Here is a 22,396-nt window from a genome sequence, read left to right as displayed (position 1 = left end):
TACTTTACATATCTTATAGTGGGGGAGGGGAACTCTCCTCTCAAAGCTTAGGAACACTTTAGCTAGGATGCCTGGCTGGCTCAGTGGTTGAGCATCTACCTTCGGCTCAGGGCGTGATCTTGAGGTCCTGGGTTCGAGTCTTGTATCAGGCTCCCTGCAGAGAGCCTGCTTCTCCCTCTGCCTATGTCTCTGCCTCTGTGTGTGTATGTTTGTTTCTCATGAATAAATAAACGAAGTCTTAAAAAAAAAAAAAAGAAATGTTTGAGCTGCTCAGAAAAATTAAACAGAAGTTCTTTCAAATCTGTCTTTTGCAGGCCAGCCCATTGGATATTTGGAAATCCTTGTGCGGGGCAGCCCAGGTGGCTCAGCGGTTTAGCGCCTGCCTTCAACCCAGGGTGTGATCCTGGAGATCCGGGATCGAGTTCCCACGTCGGGCTCCCTGCATGGGGCCTGCTTCTCCCTCTGCCTGTATCTTTGCCCCCCTCTCTCTCTCTGTGTCTCTCATGAATAAATAAATATTATTTTAAAAAAGGAAATCCTTGTGTGTCTTCTCCCTTGAAATTAACCTCCCATTCCTCCCAGCCCTTCCAGAAAAAAAGGGGGTCACTCCAAGCAGCGGTGATAGCCAGAGTGGCCATGGGAGTCCTAGTCTCTATAGACCCCATCAAACCTCCCAGAAAGGTGCAGACCCCAGTCCTTCCATCCCTCCCAGCAGGGCCAAAATACAGACAGGCAAGGAGCCAGGCTGAGTTGTGAGTTTATTGAAGGGGGTCCAAAGCTTGTCCTAGCATCAACCCCTGCCTCCTATGGTCTTCTTGATCCAGTCCAAGTAGCGGCAAATGTTGGTGTAGACACCAGGTCTCTCAGGCCGCCCACAGGGGTCTGATCCCCAGGATGTGATGCCCTGCAGAACACCACCACACACCAGCGGACCCCCGGAATCTCCCTGGATGGGGAGAGTAGAATACTTTCACCTAAGATGCCTGGTGATACCAGTAGTTAGTATTAGTTCTATAGCATGTTGTTTCCCTCTAACCAATAGGGATAAGAGCATTGTACCCTAGGGCCAGTGGCGAGAGAGAGGGATTGGGCTTCATGTACTGGGACACAGACCAGATGTCCTAGGGAAATGAATGAAATCCTGACCAAGGAGAGAAGAGAATGGTGTCTCAAAGGTCCAATCCAGAAAGAAGACAGTGAGGATTACATGGAGGGAAGTGAGCTGTTGTTCCTTTCCTAGCTAATGGTGAAAAGATCTTTGAATCCAGTTACTAAATATATGAGGAAGAAGCAGAGTTCCTGTGGACATGCACACACACACACACACACACGCACGCAAGGGACAATGGCAGGAGTCTTTTGGGAAGATATCATTGTCTCTATGAAACAGGAACCATCCCAAGAGATTAGATTTCATGGGACAACACTGATAGAGATGACTTCACTCCTAGCCAATGGGGAAGAAAGCATTGAAGCATTGTCTTCAGGGACCAATCATTAGCAAAGCAGGTAGGGCTTCCATGAGGAGGGGAAAAGCCGGGGGAACCCTGAGGACCCAAATTGCAGTCAATAAGAAAGAGGATGTTATATCTATGGCAAATCCCAAGATTTGTCATCTTGGGTATGGGGAGCTCATCAAAGGACCATTAAAGTCAATGGTGCCATTTCCTGGCCAGTTGGCAAGAGAGCATTACTCCCCAAGGGACCAATCATAGGAGAAGGCAGCTGTACTAGGGAACCCAGTCAGGTCCCAAAGAAAAGTGGTTGACTACCTGGTCAGTGATAGAATCAGCACAAATTCCCGAACTAGTGCTGAGGAGGGGAGCAGGGAGCTTGCGTACCCTCAGAGTCTCTCCCTCATGGATATCTCCTTTTACCCCCTTACCCCTGCCCCTCTATGCACCCCATCCTGAAGACAAGGGTTCCCAGGAAAATGATAGCAACAATTCAACGTTCCTGATCCCTGTTCAGTGTGACCTGTAGGGAGAGTGTGACCTTCTCTGAACATGCTTTCCACTCTAGAGATAGGGGTAACCTCTCTGGATACTAACTTTTTGAGGTCACACTGCTGCCAAATCTTGAGCCGCTATGGAGAGTGAGGGACAAGAGAAGAAGGGAATTTTAGAAGTCACTCACCTGGCATGAGTCGGCCCCATTGCTGTCGCCTGCACAAATCATACCATCTGTAACTTCCCCAGGGTAGACATCCTTACACTTCTTCTGGGGAAAGATTTCTACTTCTGCACAGTTGAGGGTGTCAGGAAAATTCTCTGAGGGGGAAGAGGTTGTAAGTTCCCAGAGAGAGCAACCATTTTCCCCTCAGTCCCTTCCTGTCTGGATATACCCTCCCTTCTGTGCATCTATGGCTGCACAAAAGAGTTTGCTGACACATTTCACAGGACACATCACTTCTCACCACATTGAAAAAAAGCCATGGCCCCTGCTGTTTCCTTTCCAACATCTAGAGAAGTGCTGTTGGACTCTCTACCTTGTTTCTTGCCCAGTCATTTTCAAATTAAGGATCAGGTGACTGGAAGATGTGGAGGTGTCCCTTTGTGACTCCTCTGATCCTGTCTCTCCAATCTTCCCAACCCCAGACCACCAGGTCCCCAATTTCAGCTAAATCCTACTTCTCCCAAAAGTCACCGCATCTTAGACATCTTAGACACCACCATCTTAGAAACCTTCCCTGACCATTCTAATGAAGATATCATGCCTCCATCACTCCTTATCCTCTTATTCTCCATGATATTTCATATAGCACTTACCCTTACCTAATAATTCATTTTATATGTGTTTATTTATTGTCTACTTTCCCCACCTAGCATGCAACTCCAGAGGACAGAGACTTCACAGTACAGCAGCTGGGGCATACCAGATGCTCACAAATAAATATTGAATTAATTACTAAAACCAGAATTTATCATGTAATGTACACCACAGTGAATAAAGTCAGTTATATTGTTACAACTTTGTATGGTGACAGATGGTAACAAGACTTATTGTGGTGATCAGTTTGCAGTGTATGCATATTGGACAAATGTCTGATCATTATATTTACACACAAAACTAAGAGAATGTTGTGGCCAATTATACTTCAATAAAAAAGAAAGAAAATGGAATTAATCTTTCTTATTAACCTTTGAGCAATAGACTTGAGGGGAAAAAACTTCTATCTGGCACCTCTGTGTACCAGAAGCTGTATACTCACAATCTCATTGATTGTGAGAAGTCTGAACTCACAATAGCTATTTGAAAGAGAGTTACAGGGACACCTGGGTGGCTCAGTTCCTTAAACATCTGACTGTTGATTTGGGCTCAGGTCGTGGTTTCGGGTCATGGGATCGAGCCCCAAGTGGGTCTCTGAGCTGAGTGTGGAGCCTGCTCGAGATTCTCTCTCTCCCTCTCCCTTTGCCCCTCCTCTTGCTCTCTCTATCTCTATTTCTCAGATAAACATGTAAATCTTTTTATAAAAAAGAAAGAAGGATATGTTCATTCATTCCATCATTCATGCATCCATGCATTCATTCCACAAACGTTCATCAAATACCTACAGTATACCAGGAACCATCCTGAGCCCTTATGGAGCTTAAAAATCTATTACCTATTACCTAAAATCTATTATCTAATCTTAAAAATCTATCATTTTGCAGATAAGGAAAATGAGGCCAAGAGATGCGAAGGGACTTGCACAGAGGAGAGGGCAGAGCCATGGTTTGAACTGACCAGACTGAATCATGAGCAGGTGGATTTCCACTGCATGCTATTGTCCCCTTAGAAGTAGGAGTCAGACAGATAAGGGTCTGAATCCTCCTTTGCTTGGAAAATCCTGGATTTATTGGTAAATCACGTCTCTCTCTGAGCTGAGCCTCAATTCTCTCACTGTGAACTAAGGTGAGGGGGTGCCTAGACTCTAAAGTCCCAAAAGGGGGACTTCAATGGAGGTCCAGATTGAGGAGGGAGCTGGAGACCTACACTGAGGGTCTTGGGGGAGGAAGCGACTGGACGACTTCTGGTGTGAAGGAAGAGAGTCCCTGGCACCAGGAATCATGGTTCAAGAGGGAGAAGATGCTTAGGAATGTATTTTCTGGGGCCACTTGGAGCCTATATATCCTAAGTCTGTTAAGAAGATTATAGGAAATCCTGTACAACGAAAGATCTCATAACATGGTGCTCTCCATGGGGCGCCTGGGTGGCTCAGTCCATTAAGCATCTGCCTTTGGCTCAGGTCATGATCCCAGGGTCCTGTAATCGAGGCTCAAGTCAGGCTCCCTGCTCAGCAGGGAGTTTGCTTCTCTCTCCCTCTGGCCCTGCCCACCTCATGCTCTCCCTCTCACGCTCTTAAATAAATAAATAAATAAATAAATAAATAAATAAATAAATAAATAAATAAAATCTTAAAGCAGCAAAACAAACAGTGTTCTCCACCGTGAAGGAGGCATGCATCCTTTTCTCTCTCTCTCCCTTCCTCTCTCTCTCTCTCTCTCTGTCTCTCTCTTTCTTTTTAAGCTGGGTGTGGAGCCCAACATGTGGCCTGAACTCACGACCCTAAGATCAAGACCCTGCGATCAAAACCTGAACTGAGATCAAGAGTTGGATACTGGGATCCCTGGGTGGCGCAGCGGTTTGGCGCCTGCCTTTGGCCCGGGGCGCGGTCCTGGAGACCCGGGATCGGGTCCCGCGTCGGGCTCCCGGTGCATGGAGCCTGCTTCTCCCTCTGTCTGTGTCTCTGCCTCTCTCTCTCTCTCTCTCTCTCTCTCTCTGTGACTATCATGGGTGAATTAAAGTTAAAAAGAGTTAAAAAAAAAAAAACTTAAAAAAAAAAAAAAAAGAGTTGGATACTCAACCGATGGAGCCACCAGGTGCCCCAAAGTAGCATGCATTCTTTCATCCACTCATTTAGCCATCCTTTTTTTGGGAAACTGGTTTAACAATCTGCTATTTTGCTTTCTATCTCCCACCACTCCTGTTAATATTCTGGCCTTCAGATTTTCCAATATGGGCCACCTGTGAATCTCAATTTCACAATCACTGTCCTTTCTCTATCTTCTTCTGAAGGCAAAGCTTTGCCAATGGCTTGAGGTCCACTGGGCCAGCCAGCTCCTCCTCTCCGTCCTACTACCTCGGGGGCTGGTGACGGTGCCCCAGCCTGAGATGGTGCACTTCTGGCCAACTTCAGGGCAGTGATCCGCCAGGTTGATGGGCTTCACTTGGGGCCCCAGGGATGCCCGACCACGTAGTCGGATGAGCATGAGATCATGACTGTGGTCCTCATTGCTCCCGTTGTAGCAGGGGTGTGGGATGGACTGAGCCACAGCCATTTCTTGCTCTGAACTGTCTTTATTCTTCAGGCTGTGATCCCCCAGGCGTACTGTGTACTTCCTGCAATGGTGGAGAGTAGTTTGGGATCCAGGCAGGAGTCTGGGACCCCAGTCCCCACCTCCCTCAGCCCTCTTCTTTCAGAGGGTCAATCTTTAGCTCTCTCCTTTCCCCCTATCCCCAGGCCCCAGTCCACCTCTGCCTCAGACATCCACTCACCTTTTTTTACAGTGGGCTGCTGTGAGGACCCAGTTGTCTTCAATGAGGACCCCCCCACAGAGCAGCCGGACGCCCTGGAACAAAGCTGTCTGCCAAGGCTGCGAATGGGCCTCACACTCCTGGCCGCCGAGCACCTTGGACTCCTGTGCCCTCAAGTGTCCTGCAGCAGGAGGGAGAGGGTTTGGATTGCCACCCCCTGGGGCAGTGCAGAGGCCAGGAAGACCCACTGTGGGTTCAGACACACAGCCTGCCTCCGCACATCTCCATACTGGGATTGTGAGGCTCCCAGCTTGCACAGGCTGCCACACAGGTGCACACATATCCGCTCATTGAAGCCTGTGAGTCACACAGAGTCACACACCCGAGCATGCTTCCACATGCTCCCACATGCATCCACATGCTCTGTATACTGTGCATATCAGCACCCCTCAGCAAGCAGCCCTGCCGCCTTGGTGTGCTCGTGCAATATGCAGCATAACCTGACACACTCCTACCGACTGCCATGTGTGCATGCCTCCATCCACCCCCAGTAAAGTCCAAAGAAGTTCTCACATGTGTTTGCATGTTTCATATCCCCCCGCATGCCATCACAAGCACCTGACACAGCATTCCCGCAGGCTCCTGCCAGGCCCCCCTTACCTGCCCAGGCTTCCAACAGCAAGAGCAGGAACATCCAGGTCCAGACTACAGCAGGTGGGGGATGTCCCATGGTGGGGTCTGGGAGAGGGAGAAGGCAGGGCTGAGAAATGAAAAGGGAGGAGCCCTAAGTCCTAGGAGAAACTTGAAGGAAGGGAACAGAGCATCTGGAGCCATTCTTCTGGGTCCTGCAGGAGGAAGGACCTGGGAAACCAGCTTCTTAGGTCTGAGGAGGAAAGGGAGCACAACCCAGATTTCTCAGTCTGAGGAGAGGAGGTGGGGACTGGATTCCTACATTCGCAGGAATGGGAGAATTAGGGTACCAGATTCCTGGGGATCTGAAGGAAGAGGGAACTGGGAGTTGAGATTCCTAAGTTTTGGGGAAGAGGGGCCCGGGAGCCAGATGCCTGTATCTGAGAACTTTGGCATCTCACCTTGCAGAATCCGGGGGGCGGGGTCACCGACTGATTCAGACCCAGAAGAAGAGGCCCCAGTGCTGCAGCTCTGCCTGCCTGGTACTAGGTTCTGGACGCTTTTAACTGGGAATCCCCGCCTCCCGCTCCGCCTCCTTTGGTGCCGGCAGAGCATCTGGGAACTGGAGCCCTGTGCATGAGTGAGGAGGGCCTGAGGAGCTGAGGGAAATCTTGAGGGAGGGGTGGTTGGGACCTGGAACTCCTCATGCTTGGGTCTGAAACAGAAAGAGCCAGGCTCCAGACAACTGGCTCCGAGGAAAAAGAGGGCTAAGGACCTGGACTCAGGATCCAGGGATGGTAGGGATTGGGGGGTCTGAACTCCCGGGTTTGTGGGAGAAGGAAACTGGAACCCCGAATCCTGGATGAGACTGGAGGGGGCTGGGGACCTGGACTCTAGGTCTGGAGGAAGGGTCTGGGATTCTAGACTGTAAGTCTGAGGGAAGAGGGACTGGGGGCCCAGACCTGAATTGAGGGAAGGGAGGTTAAAGTCTGGACTCCTGGACCTGGGAGGGGAAGGAATGAGGTTCTGGACTCCTGAGTCTGACCGCATAGGGGGCTAGGGATCCGCACTTCTGGGTCTGAGAGGGGAGGGGGAACGGGCCTGAAGTTTTGGCCTGGATTCTTAAGCCTTTTTAGGAGTGGCTGGAGCCTGGGTTCTTGTGGGAGCAGGGGGCTGCTGCCACTAACTGGGAATGGAAGAAAGGTGAGTCTTCCGAGGGCGGATCGGGCCCGCCCGCTGCCCCCTGAGAGGCCTGGGATCTGGGAAGGCAGGTTTGGGAGGCACCGTGACCTGATTTCCCCTTTCCCTGGGGGCAACGGGACCAGCCCAAGCAGAACCCAGCGGCCTTGCTGCAATAGGACTGATGGAGGGATCCCTGGGTGGCGCAGCGGTTTGGCGCCTGCCTTTGGCCTAGGGCGCGATCCTGGAGACCCGGGATCAAATCCCACATCGGGCTCCCGGTGCCTGGAGCCTGCTTCTCCCTCTGCCTATGTCTCTGCCTCTCTCTCTGTGTGACTATCATAAATAAATAAAAATTAAAAAAAAAAAAAGGACTGATGGAGACAGACTTTAGGCAGGACCCAGGAGGGGTTTAAGGGAAATTCCCGTCCGGTGGCGGTTTCCTGTCTGCCCCACCGCCGCCCACGCGTTGCCCTTCCTTCACCCCACAACACAGGCAGAAGGAAAGCGCGGCTCCGCTCGTTTATTGTAAAATCATTCATTGAATCTAAATGAATTGAGACCCTTCTCCAGCTTGTCTCAGTCGGGTCCCCGCCAGGATTCAAACACCCAGGGGCGCGGGCACGAGGTGGGGAGCCCGACGGTGCATCGGTGGCTCACATGGCAAGCTGCAGCGCCCCTGATGTCATGGGGGTGAGATTTCCCATGAGGGGGCGTGGCCACGGGGGTGGGGCCCGGAGGGGAAGCCTCATTGGGCGAAGTTCCGAGGGGCGGGACTGTCTGCTGGAGAGGCTCCTGGAGCGGAGCTGCAGGTGAAGCTGTTCGGCTGGGATGGTACCAGCTGCGATGACGTCACAGAGGCGGGGCTACAGGGGCGAGGAGGTGTCTCCCCGCTGCTTTCCCACCCGGAGGGCCCTCAGGGCGCGGAGCCTGAATATTCAGAGCGCGTCTCCGGGCCGCTGAGGCCACGCGCCAAGACCTCTGAGGCCGGAGCCCTGCAGTACCCCGCTACCCTGCGCCCGCCCTCCTCTCTTGGTCGCCCAAGGCACGAGGGCTCAGTTGTCCTCCATGGTCTTTCGGATCCAGTCCACGTAGTGGCACACGCTGGTATACACGGCTGGGCGCCGGGGTCTGGAGCAGGGCTCGGCACCCCCAGACACCACACCAGCCAGGGTCCCGTTGCAAACCAGGGGGCCCCCAGAGTCACCCTGTGCGCAGCAGAAGAGCAAAGAAACTATTAAACAAGTGTACTCGTGATATGACACTGGCCACTTCCTCCCAGGAAGCGCCCAGTTTCCTCCTCTCCAGACACTTTGGTGTCCAGGTAGTCAGTCCCTCCTCCCTCAGACCCAGGAGTAAGAGCTCACAGCCCTCACCTCACCCCTGCACTTAGCACTCTGGGATCCTAGTCCCCTCTTCCCCCAGGATTTATTTATTTATTTGTTTGTTTATTTGTTTATTTATTTATATTTTTTTTTACATTTTGACCCAACGTTTATTGTCCTTTTACAACATGTCATTTTTGGTTTAGAAACTGCTTGTGATTAGTTTTCCAACATTAACACAAAAGCATGTAAAATAAAATCAACCTACTCTCTATATAAACACCCAGCAACTGTGGCCCTTCGTCCTACTGCCCAGGTTGGGTAGAGGGAAGAAGGGAGGGCTTGGACAGCACTGAGTGAAGTTCAGATGCTTTATTGTGTTCCCCCAGGATTTAATGTCTGTACTCCCAGTCTTCTCCTCCTTTAGAACCTAGAGTCTGGGCCTCCAGTACCCTTTAAATTCAGGAATCTGACTGAGGCCCCATCCTTTCCCAGAACCTAAGTGTCCCAGGTCCCTCCTTGCTTTCATCCAGAAATCCTGGGTCCTCAATTCCTTAATTCCCTAGGACCCAGGAATCCAGCAGGATACCCATTCCCCTCCTCCCCAGAGTAGGTCTCACCTGGCAGGAGCCTCGGCCCCCCTCCCAGAGGCCGGCACAGAGCATCCCATCCGAGATGTGGCCTGGATAAGCCCGATGGCAGAGTTTGTGTTCCAGGATGCTGATGTTGGCACACTGTAGCGTGAGTGGGTACTGCACTGTTGGCAAAAGGGGCCCACCCATAGAGGATCAACAGCTGTGCCCATCACACTCAGCAGCCCCTCCACCCAGACCCTTCCCTAAGAAGGACCCACGGAGACACAGCAGAAGACTCTCAAAGATAGAAACGAGAGACAGTGACAAAGAGAATTATAGGGTGAAAGAGAAATAGATGTTTGAGGAGGGAGAGAGACCCACAGAGAGAGAGAGAGAAACAGAAATAGAGCCCATGACAGGAGATAGACCCCTTAAGAGGAAAGAGATTCTTACGTGCAGGAATGAAGAGAGAGGAACAGGCCCAGATATGCCAAGGGAGAAGGCAATGAGAAAGGGAGGAGGCATTTGTGGTCATTGACAGAGACAGAGATAAAGACTTAAGAGATAGTAGCTACAGACAGGGAGACACAGCATGTATAATATAGATATGGATATAGATATGCATATGCCCACTTATATAATCTAGGGGCACAGATTCAGATGGGCTTGACAGGCAAATAGAAGTGGGTGGAAGGGACCTGTGCAGACACAGCAGCCAGTGGGGGGGGGGGCACTGTAGGGGCCCAGAGAACCCATGTCTGAGCTGAAGGCAGCAGCCTCCACTGATCCTGCCCAATGGTAGCTATTTGGGGAATGTGGGTCTGGCGTTGCCAGTTCTTTTTCCCAGCAAACTAAGAAATTTGGCTTTTCTGTAAAATCTCCCAAGCTCAGACTATTTTTTCAAGGCGTTTTGAAAATGAAGACGGATGTGGGAGGCTAAATATGGCTAATGGGTTGCTGATTTGTGACTCTGAGAGAGAGGCCTCATTTCAACTCCATGATGTGTATATTTTCATATTTAAACATCTCTGAAATCAGGGAGTGTCTTCCAGCAAATGGTGTCATACAAGGATTAATGGGAACTTTTTCCCCCTGTTCTTATTGGTTGTAAATAATGATGCATCTTAAAATTTATAGCATCTTCATTTTTTCTCTTTCTATCATCTATCTATCTATCTATCTATCTATCTATCTATCTATCTATCTATATCTATCTATCACCTATCATTTATTTATCTATCTACCTCAGAGATGAAAAGGCAGAGACAGAGAAATGGGGGGATTCAGACTCTCAGCCTGAGACACAAGGGATTGAGTTGTGGACAAGGCTGTACCCTTAGGACTGGACACGGCCCCCCAGCCTGAGATGAGACATTGGGTGCCTGGGGAGACGCAGGTCTGGCTGAGGTTGAGGGGCTGCACAGCAGGTCCCAGGTATGCCTTCCTGGGCAGACGGATCAGCATGATGTCATCACTATGGTCATGAGCCCTGAGATCCTTGTTGAACCCAGGGTGGGGGAAGAAATCCGTGGCCCGGAACAGTTGCTCTGGACCCTCCCATTGCCAGAGGTGGTGCTCCCCGAGGCGGACCCACAGATACCTGTTGGGACAGGCTTCAGAGGTCAATCAGGCTGTCCAACAAGGTGATACGTGCTTCAGAGGCCACACACTGTCTCTGGGCCCCCATCATTTCTGTATGACCCAGAGTGCTGTGTGATTTTAAGCAAGGCACACATCCTCTCTGGGCCCCAGTTTCTCACTCCTTCCATTTGTCTGCCTCTACCTTTGTAGCTCTCCCCTAAAAGCTTACACCCCTTCCTAGTCCCATACCAAGTAAGCCACCTTCCTTCCTGCCCCACCTGGAGCCTTGGTGGTGACCTAGGTCCCCTGGAACTGTGTAGGCACACAGGAGCTCCACCCACCACACAACAACAGCCCCACCCCCTGTCCCCACAGGTCTGGTGGCTTCTGTGGGGAGTGGCTCTGTGTGTGGGGTGTGTGTGTGTGTGTGTGTGTGTGTGTATGCATGGAGGGGGATGGGAAATGGAAAATCCTCAAGGTGGGGGTCATCCATGGCCTCAGGCTTTTCTTGTCAGCCTATCCCTCACCCTCAGTGCATGTCTTCCTGAGGCCTGACCTCAATCTTTCAGTCTATTTGTTCTGCTCTGGGTCCCTGCCCTGGACAGCTGCAGACTCTCTGGGGGGTGTACATGCCCATGCCTTGGTCTCTAACCTCTGATCTTAGGGACCAGGATTATGACTGTAAATTCAGGATTTGAGGAGTATGAGACGTTACTTCCATCTCTGTCACCTCATTGCCTGGACTCTGTGTCTGGAAAACCAGTCTCCCCTAACTCAGCTCATCCCCAAGCCTGAATCTTTTCTACTTCCACATCTTTGCTTCTCTCCTTAGCCTTTGGGGCTGAGATCTCCTGAGCCGAAAGAGGCATTATCATGGAGCAGTGCATGATGGGAAATTCCCACACAGCATTGTGTACTTCATTCAGCACCTGTACTTCATTCCTGGAGGGAAGAATATCAGAACAGGATGGACTGCCCCTTTCTTGAGGTAATATAGAAAGGATTTCTGCATCAGCTAGATTCTAATATTCTATTAGAATGTCCAGTATCTAAGATTCTAGAAATCTAAGATACTAACACTCTAGGAACCCACGATTCTAGAATTCTATGTTCTAGAATGTCATGAAACCAATATTCTAACATTCTAGATTTCTCTAGATCAAAGGTCTGGGGTTTTAAAATTATCTGAATGAGACAAGGATTTAAAGAGCCTAGAATTCAAGTATTCTGGGACTATAAAATGAATTTCATCAATCTATAATTCTATAATTTTATGATTTTAGAAATTTAAGAATCTAGGGTTCAAATAATTTGAGGCTCCAGAACTCTCTCAAAATTCTCTCAATTAAAACTTTGGGTATTTTAAGAGTCTGGAATGATAGCATTCTAGACTAGGATGTTTAATTCACTAGATTCTAGACTTTTATGAATCTAAGCTTTTAGAATTCTATTGATGTAAGATTCTAGAATTCTGCAAGTCACAGTATTCTAGGATACTGTGAATCAAAGATTCTAGGACCATGAGCTTTTATAGTCAATGAACCTAGCTAGAATATTGAATCTGGGGTTGTGCTATCCCATACGACTGAGCCCTTGAAATGTGACTAGTCCAAGTTGAGACATGTCATTTTGTGTAAAATGCATATCTAATTTCAAAAGTGTAGTATTTTTAAGAAGACTAAACTATACCATTCATAAGTATTGAAAAATGCATTGGATATTGATACACTATTTTGACCATGTCAAGTTAAGTCTATTATTAAAATTAACGTTAATCATTTCTTTTTCACTATTTGTAATATGTCTACTAGGAAATCTAAGCCTAGCTATGTGGCTGGAGTTACATACCCACATACAGCCACAGGGCAGTGCTGCGCTAGACTCCTCAGATTCTACCAGAACCTGAGTCTCCGATTCTAGAATTCACTGAAACTAATGTAAAATCTCATGGATCTGAGATTTTAGGAGTCCATGACTCTGGATTTTTCTGGGTCATAGGCTTTTAAGAGCTTTTAATTGTAGATCCTAATAGATTATTCAGGACCCTAGAATTTGGAGAGTCAACTCTAATTCTAATAGTCGAACTTTTGGGAATAAAAATGAAGGCTAAATCCTTCCCAACTGCAGCTCCCTCCCTCCTCTACCAAAAGCCCCTCAGCCCCCTCACCTCCAGCCCCGCCCCAGTGGTGCCCCGGTCACTTACGGCTTGTGGCAGTGGGCAGCTGTGAGCAGCCAGCGGTCACTGATGAGGGAAGCCCCACAGAAGAGACGGGTGAGGTAGAAGAGCCCGGCCTGCCAGGGCTGCGAGTTGGGGCGGCATTCCTCAGCCCCAATGGCTCGGGTGTCTGCCCAGCCATGCCCTGGGGTTGGGTGGAGGCAGAGGGGTCAATGGTGAGCACGATGGGAGGGCTGGGGGAGAGGTACTGAGATGCCTAGTAAGAAGGAGTGGAAGCCTGCAAGCTTCCTTCAAGGGCAAGCTGCCTGGTGGGCCTCCTGGGACCATGGAGGCGCAGCAGGATGGACTACAGGAGCCTCACCTGCCAGGAGAGAAAGCAGAGCACAGAAGAATCCCAGCCTCATGGCCTTGGGGTGCCTGGGTCTTGAGCATACGTTCAGGCGAGCAGTCCCTCTTGAAGGTAAGCCATGCCAGCTCCTTCCTCCTCTCTGGGGCCGCCCCTGTGATTAATCTGGGTTGGGAAATGTCCCAGGGGGAGGGGGAAGCCCTGAGGCCTTGACTGGGGGCCTTGAGAATGGAGGCATGCAGGGGGACCCCCCTGCAGGATGAGCTGGTGGCCTGCTGGGCAAGGTTTGGGCTGAATGGGGAGGAGCCCTAGGATGTGGAGTATTCCTGGGATCTCCAGAGAAGGGAACCCTCATTCCCAGGATCTTGGGAGGCAGGACCTGGATACAGGATATTCTGTGGTCTGGAGGAGGAAGAGAGAGAGAAAAATGATCCCTGAGGCTGGGTCCTGAGGTGGAAGCAAATTTATCTTGAATGAAGTTGTGGTGAGCTGGGACCAGGGTCCCAGGCAGGCTAGAGGGAGATGCAGGAGGACTCCCCAGAAAGCAGGTGAGGGTTGGGAGAAAGAACAGAGACTCAGTAGAAATAAGGCAGGCAGGATGAGGCAAGGCAGAGAGAGAGAGAAAATTTAAAAAGAGAGGACAGAGATACAGAAGGATCCAGGGTGAGAGAAGGAAAGAGAGAGACAGACTGAGCAAGGCAGAGACCACAAAGGGCCATACACGTGCACACACCCTACAGAGCCCTCCTTGCTCTGGGCATCTGGGCCCCTTCTCGCAGGGACAAAGGCTTCTCCTAGAAGATTGAGGAAATATGGTCCTAACTGGATTAACTCACTCTCATCATAAACTACCCTACCCCCATCTTCATATTCCTACCACCTAAGACCCACATGCCCAACCTGCCTGGAACGAAACACTTTGCTTTTCTCTTAATACCACCAGATCTTGGCTAAGTCCTGAGAACGTTGCCCATTTTTTCATCTCCCCCCTCCCACTATCCTTCCTACCTGCCTCTCTCCCTATCTTTCCTCCTTATCAGGTGGGCAGCCCCTGCAGGGCCAAACCCCAAGTCTGATTCATCTCTGTGTCCCCAGAATCATCTATTCAGGGCTGAGCTCTTGGGAGGCCTCAGGAAATGTTAATTAAATGAGTGAATGCCTTTCTCCATAGTCTTCTTTTCCTGGTAAACTCCTACTCATCCTTCAAGAGTCAACCTAAATGTCCCCCACCCCCAAGTCTTCTCTGATTTCTTTTTCTTTTTTAAGATTTTATTTATTTATTCGAGAGAGAGAGAGAGAGAGAGAGAGAGAGAGAGAGAGAGGCAGAGACACAGGCAGAGGGAGAAGCAGAAGCAGGTTCCATGCAGGGAGCCCAACATGGGACTCGATCCTGGGTCTCCAGGATCACGCCCTGGGCTGAAGGCAGATGCCAAACCGCTGAGCCACCCAGGCTGCCCATCTTCTCTGATTTCTTAAGGAACAGTACATCTTTTCTTCCCTGAGCTCTCGCAGACTCCCCCACTTTCTGTTGTAGTAAGCCTGATTATCACTCTGGATCTGGGCTCCCCTTGGATGCATCACTTGGTGTAGTGGTTTAGAGCATAGATTCTGGAACTGGACCACCTAGATCCAAATCTCAATGCTGGCAATTTTTAGGTGTGTTACCTTGGGCGAGTCACTGCACTTCTCTCAGTTGGCCCATCTATTAAGTAATAATAATCCAGGTTGAGGGGTGATTGAGTGAATTAGCCCATGTGAAGCACTTAAAACAGCGCCTGGCACATGGTAAGCATTCAACAAATGTAATAAGTCTCCATCTCCTATAGAGTCCTGCACTGCTCCCATTATAATACACATCACTCGTGGTTGTAGGGTGTCTTACTCTCTCTCCAATCAGGGAGGTCCATCCTTGAAACCAGAGACTGAAGAGCCACTATGTGTTAAGCACCATACTAACTGTTTTCGGTAACACCTTAATAGCTACCTTTTTAAAAATTGTACTTATTTTTTTTAAGTAGGCTCTATACCTAGCATGGCACTTTACACAGGGCTTGCACTCATGACCATGAGATCAAGACCTGAGCTGAGACCAAGAGTCTGATGCCCAACCAACTGAGCCATCCAGGTGCCCTATGATAGCTACCTTTATTGGCCATACTCTGTGCCTGGCAGGTAAGCATTTCATATATATGATCTCATTTAATCCTTGGAAGGGTCTATTCAATCTCTATTCCACAGAGGGGAAAACTGAAAGAGAGCATTCCAGTAATTTTCTCAAGGTCACAAAGTAAGTGACAGAAATACATTTCCTTCTCTACCTATTACACTCTTACTTACCCTTTTAAACCCCATGCAAATGTCCCCTGATCTGAGAAGACTTCCCTGACTCTGGAAAGAGTGCATGGCCTCTCCTGAGGGCACCCTGTGCCTCTTTCTGGTACAGCGCTGATCAGTTTGTGTTGTTTATCCAACGATGCATTGAGTGGCTTCTGTGTGCCAGGCACTATGCCAGGTGCTTAAAATCACAGTGAATAAATCAAAGCCTCTGCTTCCATGGACTGAGTCCGGAGAGAGAGGGGACAGATCATTATGCAGTAAACAAATAAATGTGGTCATTTCAGCTCTAACAAGTGCTGCAAAAGAAATAAACTAAGCGAAGGATTGTTGTCCAGGTGAGGGCAGAGGACCCCTTTAGCTAGGGCAAACCTGGAAGACCTCTTTGAGGAGGTGACCTTTGAGTAGAAACCTGAATGAGTAGAAACCTGAATGACAAGAATGGAAATCTTGCCTGTCCCCCTGACCTGACTAGCAGCTCCTTGAGGGTAGAGTTCGAGCTGATTCATCTCCAGGACCTAGAGTAGAACATGACTCAGTAAACACTTGTAGCGTGATGACTAAAGGAACGGGTGATTTGCCTTTAAAAACGAATCGAGTTCCCACCTTCTTCACTCTGAGTCTCCCATGACAAACTCAGCTGATATGCCTGATTGGCGCTTCCTGGGTGTGCTAATGGGGGCAGAGGAAGGGAGCTGGAGAGGCTCTGTGCTGGAAGCTGTGTGCCAGTCTTCTGTGGGCTTCGTGAGGGCAGGGACCTTGATATGGTCACCACAAGGGTCCCAGTGCCCAGCATCAGGCCTGTAATCTAATAGGGGCTCAGTAAATTGGCGTTTGAAAGGGGAAACAAGGACAACCAGTGCTGGATAGAACATTTCTGTTGTGCATAGGTTCACCTGATGTTACATCTCCAGAGTCCAGGCTAAGTGGAGACACCCAAACATCTGTTAGCTCTGCCTGGATTCTGTGTAGAATACCACCAGGGTAGGAATATTTACATGGAGACACTTTCAGGGTGAAGAAAAGAGCCCTTCTCCTTCTAAATTTTCAGAGCGAGATTTCCAAGCCAGTTTGGGATAGGGTGGGGATGGCAATGGATTGGGAGTTGTGGACATTGAGTCAGAGGAAGACAATGACGATACAATGGAGCTGGGACTGGAGCTTGTGATTGGTGAGGGGATGGAGAGGGATCTAATAAAAAAAAAAAAATTCCCCTAAATCTCAGAGGACTTCTTTACATGGACTTAGCAACTAAAGCAGGAAGAGTCCCTCTGGTCTTAGAGGCTGAGATGGATCCGGGGTGAGGTCCCTTAGGGTCCAGTGGCCCCAGGAAGGCAAAGAAGGTACCAGATGACTCAAGAGTAGCCCAGCTCCTGCTGGGACAGGAGGAACTAGTGTTGGGTGGACACAGATGTGGGAAACAGTGGGAGGGAGGAAGGAAGTGGTTAAGGGGCACTTCATGGAACGTGAGAGGAGGGAGAGGAATGTGATTCTCCCATCAGCCCTGAGATGGGCATTGCAGATGATTAGAGCAAGGGGGCTTGGGATTTGGGGCTACCCCTGTGCTTTTCTCCCCAGGACACAGGGTCACATATGTTCGTTCTCACCAGGACCTGTTCACAGATCATGACCACAGGTAAAATTTAGTCAGGGATCACCAACCCCTGCATTAATGCTTTACTGATAATTACCATAGCAACCTACACACTCGTTTCATATGATCATCTCCGCATAATGCATCTATGAGGTAGGCACTTCATTGTCCCCATTTTCCAGGTGAGGAAATAGGGGCCCCAAGAGGGTACTTAGCTTACAGGAGGTCACACAGCAGGGAGTGGTAGAGGGAGGCAGGTTGAGTGCGTGACAACTTCTCTGAGAGACTGGGTGACCACCAGCTTCCTTGCTTCTTTTGAATAAAACTTTGTCCCACTTATGGCTTCAAAGTGTGCAGAGAGCAGCAATAGGCAGGGGGAGGTAGTTTGAGGAGAGGAGAGATGTTTGAGGGTGTGGATGGGCAGCAAAGGTTCAAATAGGGCAGGGGGAGAGTTCAGCCCCTGCAACTTCAGAGGAAGTAGCAAGAAGGCAGCTGGTGGTGTCCGCGGCCTCTGGGTCAGTTGGAGCGTATGGTTTTCTCTATCCAGGAGTTGTATTTGCAGATCTGAGTGTAGACAGCTGGATGCTGAGCAGAGCCGCAGGGGTAAACACCCCATGACAGGATACCCTGCAGGGTCTCATCACAGACCAGAGGGCCACCAGAGTCACTCTGGGGGGAGGAAGGAGATCAAGTAAATACAACAATCCAAAGAAAAATAAATTTAAAAAATACACCAATCCAATGGCTGCCACTTGGGGGTCTGGGATAGTGATAAGGAAGGGATCTGGGTGGGATTTGGAAGGGATTTGGCTAAAGATGAGGTTGGGGCGGGGTTGGGATTAAGTATGAGCTTGGGTTGGGATTGGGCTGGTTTGGGGGTTGTGGACATCAGATAGGGGGATGCAAACGAGGATGTGCTGGAGCTGATACTATAGCTTGTGGCAGATGAGGGGATGGAGACAAATGGAGAGATAGGGATGGGGTGGGGGCTTAGGAATGGCCTAAAGATGGGAATGCAGTTGAGGAGAGGGTGGGAAGTGGGTAAGGCCTGGCACAAACAGGTGGAGCCAAGGACCTAGAGTCAAACATGGGGATGACATTGGGGTAGGGATGGGATAGTGTTGGACATGGGGTGATGCTGGGCTGCGGTTGGGGACAGGGATGGGGCCTTCTGATTTCTCATAACTTCCTTATCCTGGCTCCCATGAGTCAGACACCCTCCCTGGCCAGTCCCTACCTGGCAGGGGTCCTGACCCTGGTCCAGTCCTGCACACATCATGTTGTTGGTGACCACACCAGGGTAGAAGACCTCGCACTCTTTAGGGCTCAAGACAGTGACCCTGGAGCAACTCAGGCCCTTGTTGTATTTCACTAATGGGAGGAAACAGTAGGTAAACCCATTGCCAGCCCCCAATCTTCCAGGACCTGGGAATCCATGCCCCCAATTCCCTCCTCCCTCAGACCCAGAAGTCCTGGCCCTCCAGGTATTTCCCAGGATACAGGCCTCAGGGCCCCAGCTCTTGCCTCTCCGGGTAGCTGTGGTGCCCCAGCCAGCAACCTGGCACTCATCTCCAGGCTGGGCACAGCGGTAGGGCAGGCGCAGGGTCTGGATGCGAGGCCCCAGCACAGCAGGCCTGGCCAGCTTTAGCAGCATGAGGTCATGCTCGTCTGTCCGCCTGGGCAGGATGGGGCCGGAGCCATGGTGGTACTTGGGGTGGATAATGGGGTGAATAGTCCGGCGGAGCTGCTCGCCCTGAAGAAGGAGCAGGTGGTCGTCCCCTATGCGAGCCCACAGAGGCCTAGGGAGGGAAGAGATATATGGGGGTAAAGCCTTCTTAGGGATTGGGACCAGACTCTGGGTCCCTGGGTGGGAGGGTACTGGTAGCAGGGTAGGAGCTTGGACTCCTGGGTCTGAGGGAGGAGTGGAGGAGGATCTGAGTTCTTGAGGGAAGTATGATTAGGGGTTTGGGTCTCTGAGTTCTGCAAGAATTGAGGGCTGGGGGCCCATCTGGGTAAGCTGCCGCTTCCCTCCTGCCTCAGTGGGGAATCGAGGTGGACAGTTTCCTTACTTCTAAATGCCTGACCACAGCGGACCTTGGCTTCTGTCTGTTGCATTCAACTATCTACACTTCAATGGAGCCCAAGGAGTATCAGCAAGACGGGGGTGGTGGAAGGGCCCAGAAACGCTTAGAAGGACCACACCGCCCCCTGGCGGCCACAGCACAACCCCACCTCTCCTCCTAAGGAAAGTCCTCCAGAACTGACTCCCACCCACTTGGGGTCAAGTGTCCCAGCCCTTCCCGCCCCCTCCCCCGGGCCTGCCTGCACAGCCCCTCCGTGGCTGCCCCGAGGAGTTCCCCCTACTTGCTGTTCCCGCAGTGCGCGGCCGTGAGCACCCAACTCTTGTCCACCAGGACGCCCGCGCAGTGGAACGAGAGGCCATTGAAGAGGGACACCTGCCAGGGCTGCGAACCGCGCGCGCACGGAGCGCCGGAGACCACAAGGTCCAAGCCCGTGTCGTTTCTGGGGAGCAGCACTGCCTCTGCGACTGGAGACAGCAAAGGGGCGGCGATCAGAGCACGCAGGGCAAGGGCTGGGTTTAGGGCTGGAGCTGGGGGGGGTGGGGCGGGGGCCAGAACCAGAGAAGCAGGAGGAGGGGTTGGTGGAAATTGGGGATCCTGCAGGAACCGAATGGAAGAGGGAGGAGAAGGACGGTGGTAAAGGGGAAGGAGGCAGGAACGGAGCGGTCTAGAGCGAGGAGCGCGAACTGGGTGGATCTGGGGGGACCGGGACAGAGCGCAGCAGGAATGGAGCGCGACGGGGCCACCAGGGGGCGATAGAAGGCGGCGGAGCCTGGGGAGCGGGGCCGCGAGCCGCGCGGCTGGTGCGGAGCGGGCCGAGGGGCGGGGGCCCCAAGCTGTAAGGCAAGCTCGGGGAGAACTGGAAGGAGCAAGAAGGGGGCGAGAACAGGATGGGGCAGAGAGAGGGGACGGGGTTAGGAAGGGGCTGGGAAAGGAAGCCGGGAGGAGGAAAGAGTAGGGACCCAGGCGGGGGGCGGGGGGCAGGACCCCCTGGAGCGGAGCTCGGAGAGGGGCGGGTCTGACTTAGCGGCAAGCCTCCTCCGGCTGGGCGGGTGGGTCCCGCGGCCCCCAGGGGAGGAGTGGTGCGCGGGGGTTCGTGCTAAGAGCACAGTCTCCCAGGGACCTCCCGCCAAGCCCTGTCCCCCGCCTCACCCCAGAGTTGCGTCACGAGCAGCGGCAGCAGCAGCCTCGCCAAAGCCCGCGCGCCGGAGGCGGTGCACAGGTGTAGGTGCGGGGGTCTCATGGCCTGGACCGGGGCTGGGGGGCGAGGGCGGGTTAAAGAGAAGCCCGGTCAGAGACACCCCCACCCCCACCCCCACCCCACCGCGCCCGTCCGCCGGGCCTGAGCCAACCCAGCCCGCGGGGACCCGCTTAACCTGAGACGCAGGGGCGGACGGGCGATTCCGGCCCGAATACCAGAGATGGGCACAATTAGCCTAACGACGCCCCTCGTGGCCTCCTCCTGACCTCCCTACACCCGGGCTTTCCCCGGCTGCCCACTGCCCAGCAGGATTTGGGGTTCGCCCTCCTCCACAGATGGGGCGGGGGTCCGAGGCTCAGAGGCGCTTGTCATAGATGGGGAAACTGAGGCTCAAACAGAGCTGCCCGCCACCCAAAGGTCCCCACCCATGCTCTCGCGACCCTTCCCTACTAGGGTGAAGTGCATCCCACCTCACCTGGGAGTCGCTGCTGGGAAAGAGGGAGAAGACCCAGAAGTGCCTCTGCCCCACCGAGTGGGCTGCCCGACTCCTCTGCCCCGGGACCCCTGGCCTGGCCTTCCCTTTTAACCTCAAAGAGCCCGGAAATTCCCCCACCCTTGCCCCCAGGGATTCACTCCCTCCCTTTCCCTCTCCCTAATTATGCCGTGGGTGAGGCTGGCACCCAACCTGGGCCCCAGATTCCTGCTCTGGGAGGGGCCCCGGGAATACAGGCTTCTTCTGGAGCCCCAAACACCCTTTTTGGAGCTGGATTCCATGGGGATTCCCCAGGTCTCCTGTTCCAAGAAGTCTTCTCAGGTGAGGAGAGACGATGCCATGTCCCCGGGGAAGCTTCAGGGTCTCAGATAGTGTGGAGGGAGGTGATTGTGACCAAGAGACAGAGGAAGATAAACAGGAAATCAGACCTAGTGCCTGAGAAAAGCTAGAAGGCTGGCTCAGAGAGAAAAAAGCAGAAAGATAAGATGGCTATATGGAAGGAGAGGGTCGTAGGCACATACTGAGGCGCACGGAGACAGAAAGGGAGCAGAGAACGAGGCAGAGTCCCAGAGCCAGCGCAAAGCTCTGTGCGGGGCTCACTCCCTCAGCCGGAGAAGTGGGTTCACTGTGTATTCCAGGGACTTGTGCCCCTCTTCCTCCTGCTGGGGGGTAGGGGGGTACTGCCCCTTACATCCATGTGTGGTCACATCACATCCTCCCTGCCACCTGTGTGTCTTCAGATGACACACAGGCCCATGAGTCACAGGAGGCCAAGGCCACAGAGGAGCGTCAATATCACCTGGACCAACTCCCTCCTTCCAGGTGAGGAATCCAGGCTCAGAGAAGGCAGTGACTCACAGAAGGCCACACAGCAAATCTACCTAACAACCAGGATGCCTCAGTTCCAGCTCTGGGCTTTTAACTCCTCATGCCAATGACCTCCACTGAAAGGTGAGCAGAACGTCAAAAAAGATCCTGAGTTCTGGACTGTTTGTCAAGCATTTTCTCCAGTGGGAACTGAGTCAACTCCAGAGGTTGTCCGGCTCGGCGCTACCCAACTGAACTCTCTCCAACGGTGGCAATGCCCTCTATGCGCTGGTCAGTACAGCAGCCATATCTGGCTACAGAGCATCTGATAATGTGGCGACTGTGACTGAAAAATTACTTTTCTGATTTCGGGTCATTTCCATTTAAACGGCCCCTGGTGGCCAGTAGTTGTCCTCCTGGCCAGGACAGATCTGGAGGAAGTACTTGGCATGGACATTGGAAAGAAAAACAGCGATAGCTCCTTTTAATAGGTCTTAATTATGTACACGCTGACTTACCTATTGTGCTATCATTCTTTTACCTGCACGATTTTACAG

General features: G+C 51.7%; 3 protein-coding genes and 1 long non-coding RNA gene across 5 annotated transcripts in view; 1 reads left to right on the top strand and 3 right to left on the bottom strand.

The window, feature by feature from the left end:
- Positions 1-527, top strand: part of LOC140601205 (uncharacterized) — an 87,162-nt gene extending 86,635 nt beyond the window's left edge. Inside the window, exon 3 of the long non-coding RNA XR_012004256.1 lies at positions 315-527. This is a non-coding gene — a long non-coding RNA (uncharacterized lncRNA). The remainder of the gene's footprint in view (positions 1-314) is intronic.
- A 214-nt stretch (positions 528-741) lies between these two features.
- KLK8 (kallikrein related peptidase 8) lies at positions 742-6,777 on the bottom strand. Of its 2 annotated transcripts, none has more exons than XM_072769777.1 (6): positions 6,609-6,777; positions 6,178-6,255; positions 5,539-5,698; positions 5,123-5,382; positions 2,137-2,270; positions 742-946 (listed from the first exon to the last, which is right to left on the bottom strand). In XM_072769777.1, exons 1-6 carry the CDS (start codon positions 6,760-6,762, stop codon positions 791-793), a joined length of 942 nt encoding a protein of 313 aa, XP_072625878.1. In that variant the 5' UTR covers positions 6,763-6,777; the 3' UTR covers positions 742-790. The 2 variants fall into 2 exon arrangements, with proteins under 2 accessions (XP_072625878.1, XP_072625889.1); XM_072769788.1 differs by having other exon boundaries at positions 6,178-6,277; positions 6,609-6,683.
- Positions 6,778-7,829: 1,052 nt separating this feature from the next.
- Positions 7,830-13,657, bottom strand: KLK9 (kallikrein related peptidase 9). Its single transcript, XM_072810849.1, has 5 exons — positions 13,345-13,657; positions 13,011-13,167; positions 10,561-10,826; positions 9,272-9,408; positions 7,830-8,534 (listed from the first exon to the last, which is right to left on the bottom strand). The coding sequence occupies exons 1-5, from the start codon at positions 13,385-13,387 to the stop codon at positions 8,382-8,384; spliced, it is 756 nt and encodes a 251-aa protein (XP_072666950.1). The 5' UTR covers positions 13,388-13,657; the 3' UTR covers positions 7,830-8,381.
- A 3,643-nt stretch (positions 13,658-17,300) lies between these two features.
- KLK10 (kallikrein related peptidase 10) lies at positions 17,301-21,138 on the bottom strand. Its single transcript, XM_072769730.1, has 6 exons — positions 21,015-21,138; positions 20,491-20,595; positions 19,622-19,805; positions 18,782-19,056; positions 18,495-18,628; positions 17,301-17,926 (listed from the first exon to the last, which is right to left on the bottom strand). Exons 2-6 carry the CDS (start codon positions 20,579-20,581, stop codon positions 17,774-17,776), a joined length of 837 nt encoding a protein of 278 aa, XP_072625831.1. The 5' UTR covers positions 20,582-20,595; positions 21,015-21,138; the 3' UTR covers positions 17,301-17,773.
- Positions 21,139-22,396: the final 1,258 nt, after the last annotated feature.

Source organism: Canis lupus, chromosome 1 (assembly GCF_048164855.1).
Source record: "Canis lupus baileyi chromosome 1, mCanLup2.hap1, whole genome shotgun sequence".
Taxonomy (NCBI): Eukaryota; Metazoa; Chordata; class Mammalia; order Carnivora; family Canidae; genus Canis; species Canis lupus.
The sequence above is the reverse complement of the archived record's forward strand: the minus strand, read 5'-3'. Positions and strand labels throughout refer to the sequence as shown.

What these genes read in the sequence shown, in the direction of transcription:
- KLK9 (XM_072810849.1), bottom strand. Translation starts at nt 13,387, where the DNA reads ATGAGGCTGGGATTCTTCTGTGCTCTGCTTTCTCTCCTGGCAG. An exon ending in TCTGCTTTCTCTCCTGGCAG is followed by an intron (nt 13,168 to 13,344) that starts GTGAGGCTCCTG and finishes ACCCAACCCCAG; the next exon opens with GGCATGGCTGGGCAGACACC. An exon ending in GGCCGTGTCCAGTCCTAAGG is followed by an intron (nt 9,409 to 10,560) that starts GTACAGCCTTGT and finishes TTTTGCCAACAG; the next exon opens with TGCAGTACCCACTCACGCTA.
- KLK8 (XM_072769777.1), bottom strand. Translation starts at nt 6,762, where the DNA reads ATGCTCTGCCGGCACCAAAGGAGGCGGAGCGGGAGGCGGGGATTCCCA. An exon ending in CGCCCCCCGGATTCTGCAAG is followed by an intron (nt 6,256 to 6,608) that starts GTGAGATGCCAA and finishes TCCCTCTCCCAG; the next exon opens with ACCCCACCATGGGACATCCC. An exon ending in GCTGTTGGAAGCCTGGGCAG is followed by an intron (nt 5,699 to 6,177) that starts GTAAGGGGGGCC and finishes CTCCTGCTGCAG; the next exon opens with GACACTTGAGGGCACAGGAG.
- KLK10 (XM_072769730.1), bottom strand. Translation starts at nt 20,581, where the DNA reads ATGAGACCCCCGCACCTACACCTGTGCACCGCCTCCGGCGCGCGGGCT. An exon ending in GCGCACTGCGGGAACAGCAA is followed by an intron (nt 19,057 to 19,621) that starts GTAGGGGGAACT and finishes TTCCCTCCCTAG; the next exon opens with GCCTCTGTGGGCTCGCATAG. An exon ending in AGGGTCAGGACCCCTGCCAG is followed by an intron (nt 17,927 to 18,494) that starts GTAGGGACTGGC and finishes TCCTCCCCCCAG; the next exon opens with AGTGACTCTGGTGGCCCTCT.